The 11,630-nt window shown below is 53.7% G+C and overlaps 2 protein-coding genes across 2 annotated transcripts; both read left to right on the top strand.

The window, feature by feature from the left end:
* Nucleotides 1-746: 746 nt before the first annotated feature.
* N656DRAFT_800937 (uncharacterized protein) lies at nucleotides 747-2,816 on the top strand (the record flags this gene model as incomplete). The annotated part of the gene is made up of 2 exons (XM_064818060.1): nucleotides 747-890; nucleotides 960-2,816. 2 exons carry the CDS (start codon nucleotides 747-749, stop codon nucleotides 2,814-2,816), a joined length of 2,001 nt encoding a protein of 666 aa, XP_064666993.1.
* Nucleotides 2,817-6,438: 3,622 nt separating this feature from the next.
* Nucleotides 6,439-9,516, top strand: N656DRAFT_791842 (cysteine desulfurase; the record flags this gene model as incomplete). Its single annotated transcript, XM_064817020.1, has 4 exons — nucleotides 6,439-6,617; nucleotides 7,706-8,001; nucleotides 8,058-8,881; nucleotides 9,094-9,516. The coding sequence occupies 4 exons, from the start codon at nucleotides 6,439-6,441 to the stop codon at nucleotides 9,514-9,516; spliced, it is 1,722 nt and encodes a 573-aa protein (XP_064666992.1).
* Between the last annotated feature and the right edge of the window lie 2,114 nt (nucleotides 9,517-11,630).

Genomic DNA, 11,630 nt, shown 5'->3' with positions numbered 1-11,630 from the left:
GCAAACGATAACCTGAAGTGCACCGAGCTAACAGTATAATCACACTGTACAGTACACGGTATTACAGAGTGCTTACACATATCGTTTCGTGCTACTGTGCACACTGCACATGTCACGATACTTTTGCGAGAGACAGCCCCCTGTGCCGATGGCTCTCGGAACTGAGAAAAGAGCCGCATCACATTCCCATCCCGCATGGAAACACACCATTGCAGCTAAGCAATTCACCTTCGGTATAAACGGCATGCCGCGTTGGGCACTGTGCTCTTATCCCGCGGAAAGTGCGTATAGTAAACAGTCGAGTCATAATACTCCCGCCGAAAAGGAATAAACCGAGGCGAGGGCTGGAGGCCTTGACGGAGAACAGAGCCTTGTCAAGTGAGGTATTCCATGCAGGTTTATACGAGAGGTGTGAATTTGTCCTATTTTCTCTGGTCCTACTCCACCCCTCCCATGTCGATACTCCGACGTCGATACTAACTGGAAGGTCCCATCGCGGAGCCTTGCCTTGGTCCCAGGTACCTACCCGTATCCCTCCTTCTTCTCCGTTCCAGTTTCCTGTCATTGATCTTCTGGACTTTCCAAGTATAACTGCCTTCGTTGGCCGCAGTTTCTGCTGAAATATTGCCTGCCATGTGCCCCTTCCCAACTCTTTTCTACGTTTGACCCCCGTTTGACCCCTCCCCTCCCCTCTTTTTCAATGGTTGCCAGCAAATCTTCCTGGGAAATTCCCCTGGTGGTGCCTCATGTCCCTCGTCAAACTTCCATACGAGCTCGTAGCTTATGTGATTCAACATCTCGACCTTGGCGAGATCCGCAGCTTGAGCCTGTCGTGCAGAAAATTCCAGTTTCTGCTTCATGAACCAAACATTGCGAAACTGATCCTCGAGGTAGGCCACCTAATTATCTCGCTCATACGTTTCCGCATAGCAAGCACTTTAACTGATGGATAAGCCTAGACAAAAGCTCCGTACTCACTTGAAGCCGGAATTGCTCGGAACAGTAAGCGTTACGGCAAAGAGTTGAGACGGCTTATAAAGCGCCGGGAGGCCATAACCTCCGTCTCTCCCTATCTTGTGGCAATCGTGGGCTATGCCGACACCTGGATCTACGAGAACGGTCTTCTCTGCTATACCCGAGGCGGTCAACTCCGCATCTTGGACTTGCACCATGCGGCTACTTGCGAGATTGTTGTCAACATTCGCAAACTCGTTGACACGGCTATCCAAGAGCGCCGGGAGGGCACAAAGTACAGGTTTCAACTCCTGTATTGCGCTTATGGCATCATCTCGTGCCTGTACACGCATGCCAACACCCCCGCCAAGCACGCCGAGGGAGGCTATGCCAGCTGGCTTGTTGCCTTCGACCCCCAGAACAGTAAGATCATCATTGTGGCACCCCTCGACTCTACCTACAAGATCTTTGTACGCAATGACGACAAGTTTCTCTACTACGGTACCAATTCTGAGATGGGCCGGGACGGCTACCGCCGCTGGGTGATCCGTGGGTTTGATCTTGTCAAAGGCGACTGGCTGGATCAAAGACTTGATATAGGCGCCGTGATTGGCTCTGACATTGGTTCCACCGTCACTTTCGGCATCTTTGATGGCTACTTCTACGGAGTTTCGAACCAGACGAGCCTTGAAGTCGAGGAGGTTGACTGGGTGTCCTACTACATCTGTTTCAGGTTCCCTCTTACCCGGCGCGGCTTTCAATGCTTTGAGCAAGCACCTCGGCAGCAATTCTGGCGAAGAGATCAGGCAGAGGGGCCCATTGACGACCGCTGGACCTTTCTTCGCATGTTTAAAGACGAGACCACCGGCCAGCTTAAGGTTGTCGAGTCCAGAAAGGAGTGGCTCTCTGCTCGCATATCAGCGAGACGCACATATTATACAACTGTCATCGACTTCCAAGATCCGGCCATCAGGCAGGCTTGGGACGGGCCTGGACGCCGAGTGTCTTCAGATACTGAGCCATTAGGATCCGAACGAGCGACAACGCAGAAAACAAGTCCTGCGGCGACCGTCCGAAGGAATCCTCATTTGGTCCATCCGGGCGATGACAGCGCGTCGGATTTGACGTTTACGCTGAGCAAATGTCCGATTCGTTCATACCACCCATCTTGTCAGACTTTCCTTGATCTAATAGACGATTCGACATTTTTCGAGCCGAATGACCAGCGAATCCGCATTCGCGGGGGCTCACGCCGCCGTCTGACGCCCAGAGAGCTTGAGCAACGCAAATGCGCAAAGCCGGCACCGACATCGGACCACCAAGATACGTTTCTAGAACAGACTACAAGTCTATACCAGAGCGAGCCTGTTGTATTCTGGCCGCCAGACCTGAACTCGTCATCCACAGATCCTGCTCTTGCCGACCTGTATGCGATTCTCAACCCGCCAGGGCACGTTGGGAATCTACACGGCAGTTGGGACGATCGCTCACTCATCTACGCTACTGGAGGCAAGGCAAAGGCCTTGGTGTTTATTTCCTGGGATCCTTTCATCCGTCTAGCCGGCATTCCAGCATATCCCCTTCACACGCTTCCCGGTACGCCCACGAGTCCGACCAACGGCGACTCAGCAAGCCGCCAGTCCTACCTTCCAACGATCCCTCCACACCAAGGGAAAGGAAAGAACTGTGACACCGCAGGGTGGCCCCCAACCTCACAGCTCGGTGCATCATCTGGGCCCTCCCTGAACTTGAAGGCAGGTCTAGTCTCTGAGGCAACGAACCACCCCGATTCCTCGTCCTGGAGAGTGTTTGAACCAGCTAGATATCGTGAGGTCTTACGAGGCTACCACTTTGCTCGCTAGCAGAGCATGAAGATCATGCGAGGACGGCCGGAGTTCTCCCGCCAGCTTGAGCACGAGGCAGAGACCAGCCCGGTACTGGTTTCGAGCGAATTCGGGAACAAAGCCATTGCATTTCAGCGCATGAGTTGGCATGCATACTAGATGGTTGCGAAAGCGGCACATTTGCACCCCCAATATGCAGCTCAACTTGCTCTGTACCCTCAGGACCGAGGAAAGCCGTCTAGATTGCATTTTCGGCCACAAGTAAAAGGGGAGCGCTGCGGGCTGCAACCGAGCTTGTGCAGTGGCCTTCACGGCCGCGGGTTACATTACCAAGCCAGTCTGACCGAATAACAAGCAAAACCCATCCAATGCCTTGAAATCTAGCGGCAGGAATGAATGGGAAGTTTTGGCTGTAACTGAACGTCGCGTCCGTGGCAAGGCTGTGATGGGAGGCCAGATGCAGCTAGGATTGACCCATGGTAGCTTTCAATTACCCCTCCTCAATCCCGTGTCTACATGTAACTACGTTGTTGCCTTTGCCCGACGATTGAGGAGTCTTGAAACCAGTTCCAAATTTGGTGGTTACAGAACAGATTCTAGTAGAAGCATCATCCGACCCTTCCCCGTCTTTGTGAAGTGCCCAACCTTCAGTTTCCAAGCCGGTGCGAATCCAGACTGTAAGGCTGCGGTAGACCCCCGCCTTAGTTGCACCGGTATTTACTGTTTACAACCCTCCAGGGCAGGTTTCACCGGCAAGTAGACCAAGGAAGAAGATTATTGGCCAATTGGAGTGACAGCAAGCAATGTGAAAGGACTGCCACGTATGTGTCCCCGAATTTCTTCCGTGCGGAAACCGCAGAGCAGGAGCTTGCATGTTGCTTGCATGGTTAGGCTGTTAGGCAGAATCACATCACGGCTATGTAGACGGGGGGTTGGACATGAGGTGTCTTGAAGTGGGAAAGTAAACACAGAGGAAACAATACACATCGCCCCCTTTTTCGACCCCTTTCGACCCCCACCCCAGCGCGATGGGTACCTTATACGATACCTCATCGCACACTCGTCTTGCAAGCTTTACTACCCAGTACTCTGCTTCAACTTCTCACACGTAGATCTTGTTTTGGCACTTGCTTCTCCCTGAGCGCCATTTTCTGCGACGGCAAGCCAGCGTGGGGTGGTGGCCACATAATACTTATATCAAAGGTAGCATGGTTACCTATATACACAGACATGCATGCATGTCCGATCTGATAACGTTAAGCGACAAAGGCGACGGGGATAGTTACAGGCAATTCTGATATGCAGAGCATATCTCTTGGCTGGATCTGTACCAGAATCAGATCATTCCCGCCTTGTTGGTGTACTACTGGCAATTCTGCGGTATGATTTCCCTCCAACCCCCCAAACCCCACGGCAAACCTACTTAGCAAACGTCACCAGGCAGCATGTACGTGTATGTATTGTACATACAACACTTGAACTATATCGCCGCAACTGAGACAAAATCTCACCTAAGCCCCCCACGTCCCGGTGCCACAAGGTTCGTCCAAAATTCGATCTCCAACGCGCCCACGGCTTCCGCAGGGGAAGCGCTCAACGCTAGGTTAGAGTGGGGGGAACAAGATGTGATGACAAGACGAGAGACTTGGTCCACGTACAGCTGCTGTTGGCCACGTGCCTTGTAACTGCCTAACGACCAACAACGCCACCAACGCCACCAACCACAGCTACGAACGCCGGTCAACGAGAGGGGGGAAAAGATCTCGTACCCCAACTCACGCAGAGCCTCATCCCCCAACCATCGGCAACAAATCCAGACTCAGAGAGGGCACATGTTACCACAAGAGGGACAAGTGGAAGGCACAAGGCAACCCCTCGGTGAGTTGTTTCGCTCTCCAATATTCCCGTTTAGGGGGGAGGGGATTCGGGTATTCAATACTTACCCTCTTCACCGTGGTTGCCACGCCATGACGCCGAAAAACATCGCATTCACCTTCCCTTCTCTCCCTCAGATAGCAATAACCCCGGTTCTATCTCGTAAACGCTCCAAGCAGCATACATACATGTGTGGAGGTGAGTAACAGACGACTACAGGTTACTTACCTACGAACCCGGGTATCCAGCCGACAAACCCCACCCCCTAATTCCCAAGAAAAGGCAGTAGCACCATCAACCATAGGTAATCACCAGCAGTAATTCAGTCAAGCCGAAAACACAGGCAGCGCCATCGCCGGGCAAGAAAACGGATTTCGGGCTCCCCTGTGAAACCAAGCACGACCTCGCCTCACGGCATCATCTCCCTTGGGGTGGCCGGAAGCTGAACAAAGTAGTTACACCCGCTGTTGTATTGAATATTGTCTTCAGCGTAGGTAGTCACCGCGTACTGCGCGCCGTGTAGCTGTATGGTTGATAAGCCCACTACCACCCCTAAATCATTGCCACGCCAGGCTTGTCAACATACCCCCTGACCGGATCACAACACAACCATCAACCATCCAGGGGTAGGTGAAAGAAGATTTACCCCTGGCCGCGCAAGCTATGAATTCACCTTCACGTAGTTACCTGCCACAAGCCGAGTTAGCCACATCACCTATCACGGTCCCTCCATTTCCTGCTAGAGGTAAAAGAAAAGCAAACGAGAAAGAACCTACCAGGAAACTGCCCTTGCTTCCCCGCCAACCTGCCCACCCACCACTCATTACTGTTGGCCGTGCGCGAGACAATCTCAATCGTGTCCCCGGCCCGGAAACTTAGGTCGCCCTCGGCCTGCGCGGCGTAGTCGTACAGCGCCGTGACCGTTTCCGTCTTGTTGGCGGCGGCGACTGACAACCCCTTTGGCTTGGGCTTGGGCGGTGGCGGTTTCGACTTTGCGGCTGCTGCTAGCGCTGCTGCCGATGCCGATGCCGATGCCGATCCCGCCGAGGGGCTTCTGAGTGACGGGGAGATGGGCGCCGAGGGCGAGTACGGCGGTGGAGGGTTGTTGTCAGTTTCACTTTGTGGTTGTTGTTGTCGTGATTTCCATGTTGGGCCGAGGGCGGGCGGTTTTGTCGGTGCGTTCGCTGTTGCTGCTGCTGCTGGCGGCGGCGGTGAAGATAGGGACGGGCTTCGTATTGAAGACGGAGTTTGAGAGCCGGGAGCCTCTAGCAGGCCAACTGGCTTGGAGGGGCCTTCTATCGCGGCGGGCCGTGGGCCGCCATACTTGGGCGGGCGCTTCTGGCCTGACGTCTTGAACTTGACAATGGACAAGCTTTCGGCTTGCTGCTGAATATCACCTCGCTTCTTCTCGAAGGCCTCCAAGAGATCGATTGTTAGATCAAAGTAGCCGATGTCTACCCGCTGCATGCGCTCGTGAAGCGTGTAGAAGATGTTGAGCTGCATGTAGTAAAAGGACTGGAACAGCGGCTGGATGAACTCGCGCTCCAGGGCGAACAGCTTGGGCAACTCCTCCTTCAGCATGTCGTTGAAGTAGTTGAACTCTTGCGTCGACTGCTCCACATCGTTCTCGGCCTTCCACATGGCCTTCTCGTCCTTGGCTGACTTGTCCTTCTTCTCCTGCAACTTCTTCAGCGTTGCCCGGTGGCGGTCGTAGTCCAGCTTCTTGTGCTCGCGCTTGGTGGCCGTCTTGCGGATCACCTTGATGATGTCCATGAGCTCGGTGGCTGGCCGGATCACCCTGCTGTCAATCATCTCCAGCTCGGGAGCGAGGGTCTCCTGCAGCTCTTTGACGACGGCCTCGTACTCCTCGCATGCTCGGATGCCTTCGACATTGCCCTGCACCTTGAGTGTCTCGGGATCCGACATGCGCCCGCTAATCGGCTTGTAAATCTCGGTCATGGCCTTGGAGAAATCGATTTGATGCTGGAGCATGTCATTGATGGCCTTGAAATACTTGGTACTCTCCTCGTGGAGGTGCTTCGTCTCGGTCTCGAGCTCTTGGAACCGGCGCTCCGAGTCGATGTAGACGGCATCTTTGGTGTGCTCGCCGATGTTGAATTTAGCCTTGAATTGTTGAGGTGCCTGGAAATCGTCAGAGACTCAGTCAGGCTTGTCCGGTGCAAATAATTATGACCTGTCGGCAGCAAACTTACGCGAGCAATCCCCTTCTGGAAACCCCGGAAGCTCATTCTCCTGGTGTAAATCGATTAACGTTATTGAGGGCGGAATATGTAGCGTTATTAGGTCAGTGGGGGAGGCGAGGTTGGAAGGCCTGTTCGGCAAGATAATATAGAAAGCTGGCCTGCGTCAGGGCACTCGTGAAGACTGGAGGAATCCTGAGGATGCCTTGCGCCTGATCTTCCCGGCGATGATGACGATGGGCCCGGGGCGGAGCCGGACTTCAGCTTTTCTTGGCTTATGAAAAGTGGCGCTGCCCGGGTTCTCCAGAAACCCGATTGCTCGCCCAATGATTTTCGCAGGGTTTCGGGAAACAGTGCCGAATGGAAAGGCAAACAGAAGGTTGACTTTAACCTGTAGAGCTGTTCTCTGTTACTGAGAGGAAGAAAATGACAGAGGGAATCCATAGTGATGATGTTGACTGCACGGCGCTGACATGTAATTGTGCTACCTACCTCACCGTCTTACACCACTACAGTGGAAGTTAGTAGGTTGTTGGTTCCCTCTGATACTGCTGCTTATTTATTAGCGTCGTCATTCCAGATGGCCGACTCAACTGAAAACGCTCCTGCGTCATGCGCCATGGTGGGGCCGGAACAGGCGGGGCCAAGTTGACTGCAGCCAATTAAAGGAGCGCATCCTGCCTGTCAAAGCGACATCATTGGCTGGCACTCAGCTTCCACTAACAATTTATCCCACGCCTTCTGTGGGGAATTACGACAAAACCGAAGCTCCGTCCCGCGCTCCGAGAGAGAATTAGAACGCTTCCTTCTCTTACAACTCAAACCATACAGCACCGTCTCGTCTATCATGGCTGCTCGCGCGCCATCAGTTCTCAAGCAGGCATCGCGTCTAGCATCGAAATCCTCACTCCCCGCGACTCCCCGACCCTCGGTTCCTGCTCTATTGCGGGTGGCGGCGCCCTCGGCCCGCAGCAGCTGCGGAAGGTCATATGTGACCGAGACAAGGCGGGACAATGCCCAGGTCCAGGTAGAAACGGCTATTCGGCTCGACAGGAAGGAGCTTGAGAGATCGGGTCTTACCGTGAGCGGGCAGGATGGGTCGACAACTCATGTCAGCCCCATGGCTGGTAAGAATTGTCTTTGTCCGAGATGTGTCCGATCATCCGCTGATATCTCCGACCAGACGTTCTGAGGCGGGCAACCGTCATGGATGAGGGCCAGCGCCCCATCTACCTGGATATGCAGGCCACGACGCCCTTAGATCCACGGGTGCTTGACGCCATGCTGCCGTACTACACAGGCGTGTTCGGCAACCCACACTCTAGGACTCACGCATACGGTTGGGAGAGCGAAAAGGCGGTCGAGGAAGCCCGAGAGCACATAGCGACCCTGATCGGCGCCGACTCAAAGGAGATTATCTTCACCAGCGGCGCCACCGAGAGCAACAATATGAGCATTAAGGGCGTGGCGAGATTCTTTGGGCGATCCGGGAAGAAGAAACACATCATCACCAGCCAGACGGAGCACAAATGTGTGCTTGACAGCTGCAGGCATCTGCAAGACGAAGGCTTCGAGGTCACCTATCTGCCCGTCAACAACAAGGGGTTAATCGATCTGGAACAGTTGAAGGCGGCAATCCGCCCGGAGACGGCACTTGTCAGCATCATGGCGGTAAACAACGAAATCGGGGTTATCCAGCCCCTGGAGGAGATTGGCAAGATCTGCCGCGAAAACAAAGTATTTTTCCACACAGACGCCGCTCAGGCAGTGGGCAAGATCCCCATGGACGTCAACGCCATGAATATTGATTTGATGTCGATATCGTCTCACAAAATTTACGGCCCCAAGGGGATAGGAGCCTGCTATGTCCGCCGGCGGCCAAGGGTCAGGCTTGACCCCATCATCAGTGGAGGCGGACAGGAGCGAGGTCTGCGCAGCGGCACGCTGGCTCCGGCTCTCGTTGTTGGGTTTGGAGAGGCGTGCCGCATTGCGAAGCAAGAACTCGAGGTATGTTTCAGTCATCATATCGTTTTCTCTCCGACGGCGCTATCCAAGCTACACATGTGATGAACTGCTTTAATACATGCATGGCTTTCTGAAGTCTCGTGACACAGACCATTTTGTTGATATACAGCACCCTTTTCTGATTCCTGTCATTCTCGCGCTCGAAATTTACTACTCTTCAGTCTCTGCAAGGCACGTGCTAACAGCTTCCGCAGTATGACTCGAAGAGGATCAAGTTCCTCTCGGATCGGCTACTCAATGGCCTGCTCGCTATGGAGCACACGCAGCAGAACGGCGACCCGGAGCACTTCTACCCGGGCTGCGTCAACGTGTCATTTGCCTACGTGGAGGGCGAGTCGCTCCTCATGGCGCTGAAGGATGTCGCCCTGTCGTCGGGCAGCGCGTGCACCTCGGCGTCGTTGGAGCCCAGCTACGTCCTGCGGGCGCTTGGCAACAGCGACGAGAGCGCCCACTCCAGCATCCGGTTCGGCATCGGCCGCTTCACAACCGAGCAGGAGATTGACTACGTCCTGAAGGCCGTCACCGAGCGCGTCGGCTTCCTCCGCGAGCTCAGCCCTCTGTGGGAGCTAGTCCAGGAGGGCGTTGATTTGAACACGATCGAGTGGACTCAGCACTGATTCTCGGTGTTTGGTACGAGTCTGTATGGGTAGGTGGTTTGGTGGTCATGATCATGTTCTGGTTGAACACGGGGTAACGTGAGGTAAAATCCGAGATTGGCAAGCGGAAACGCCTCTGGGGCTGTTGTTTGGGTTGGAGCGAGCAACGTGTATCATATGTGTATTCTGTTTATCTTCGCTCGCTGCACAGAATGATACCATGGGTAGCCACAACACCTGCCTGTTGTGTGCGAAAAAGGAGACTGTGTCCATCGCCGGAATCCTGTTCATCGGCAACTCTAAACAACCTACCGCTCGAACACATCACTGGTGCCAGGCGAGACATCAGTCAATCCAGCGTCGTCCCGAGTGGGAGGGTGAGCGAGGCTCTGGCGGATGATTCGATACCCAATCTGGACGTGTCCGAGCGGCACGCTGAATTGATTATCGGATTCACTGGGATGGTGAATGGCTTGGCGTATTTAAAAGCTGGTCTTGATGGGGACTTTAGTGGAAGAGCGTGGGCATTGAGACCTGAACCTCCCGAGGAGAGTGAAGGTGGGGGGGTTTATACTGGCGCTAAGCAGCAGTAAGGCCAGGTTGGACTTTCCTCCGTTTGTGTCTGTGAGCATTTAGGTTGGAAGACAGCAAGAGCAAGGAAGAAGCAACGTACCGACCGCGTTAAAGTTTCCCGAGATATGATTATATGCGCTCGTCTTACTAACGTTTCTAGAAGTCGATTCAAGTAAATATTATGCTAACTCTACAGCTTGATTGAGGTTGAAGAGACTCATGGCTGCCCTAGCTCAGCCCAGCAGGGATGAGGTGCAGCACGTTGGATGGTGTACTGTGTACAGTACACAGCACGTTCAACATCTCCAAGGGTGAGCACTGCCGAGCCTAGAGTACGATGAGTACCACTGCTCCTCCGCTTCATCTCCGTTTGTCACTCCAATGTGGTCAGTCAGGCTCAAGTCTTTGGCGTCATAGTCTGTCAAGATACATGGGACGGTCTTCCACGACAATGAGGATGGGTCACGTTTCCCATGTCGCGGGGCGTAGGAGCAGTCCACCGCTTCTCTATCTGACCGGTCAAACGGACACAGAAATGCAGCATTCTAGGCACGCTCCTGGTTCCAGCAGTAGTACCGTTTCATAGACCTGTTCCTCCAGGCTATGTGGGATACCAAGGAAACAGGACGCAAGGAGGAGGAATGATAGAACGGTGCATTGGGCCCGGTATATGCCCCAATCCAGAAAGTCCCAGTGACCTGTCGACGACTGAGCATAGTACGAGAACTACATGTGATGTTGAAGACGATCTAAGGTAATTATCTTCGCGGCCGCTTCAGTGTTGTCCTCGCTAACAGACCTCGGGCAGTGACTCAATCAGTTGGCTCCCTCCCTCCCGTAGTTGATGTTCAAGTATCTCATCTCCAGTGGACCCTCTTGTTTTGGTGTAGCCGCTGACATACAGTTGGTTTTGTGCCTGTCACAAGGTCTCTGCTTCCAGTTGTGACATTCCTTCTGTCATAGGGCTGAATTGGGAGATTCATGGTGTGTTGAATGGTTAATCGTCCTAGTCGGCGGGGCGAGTGTGGGTTGAGGCGTAGACACTGATGACTCGAAGGTCAAAGGTTTGACCTGACGACGCTGAATCCTACCTGTATAGTGTAGTGCCATAGATTGAAATGAGATTCTGGAGTTTACCAGCTTGCTGGGCAGGGGTACTTCGGAAGGGGATGCGTCTGTTAGTGCGACCCAGATTTTTGTATGCAAAAATCATCCTCTGGACTACTCCTCTTAACAGATCTCTGTGTTTGCAGATGTATACCATACCACATCTGCAAACATCCCCAGAGATCTGACATCGCAGCATCTACCCTATCTCCCTGCAGGGAGCCTATCTAACGTATCCCAATAATCGGGCTGGCATTGCAATGACAAAGGAAAGTGGATCGTCCAAGAAAGTCATTGCAGCGCATGCTCTACCCGTTGTTTCCAGGAGCAGGTTGGTCTCGGACGCTAACCAGCCCTTCGTCGCACCCTGATTCAGTGAGGTTGTCCAAGAAGCAACAAGTCTGCCATGCCAGGCTACTCGCATTACACCACGAGCATGTGACAAAGCCACCGGC

The sequence above is a fragment of the Canariomyces notabilis genome, assembly GCF_033297395.1.
Source record: "Canariomyces notabilis strain CBS 508.74 unplaced genomic scaffold N656scaffold_25, whole genome shotgun sequence".
NCBI classification, from domain to species: Eukaryota; Fungi; Ascomycota; class Sordariomycetes; order Sordariales; family Chaetomiaceae; genus Canariomyces; species Canariomyces notabilis.
The sequence above is the reverse complement of the archived record's forward strand: the minus strand, read 5'-3'. Positions and strand labels throughout refer to the sequence as shown.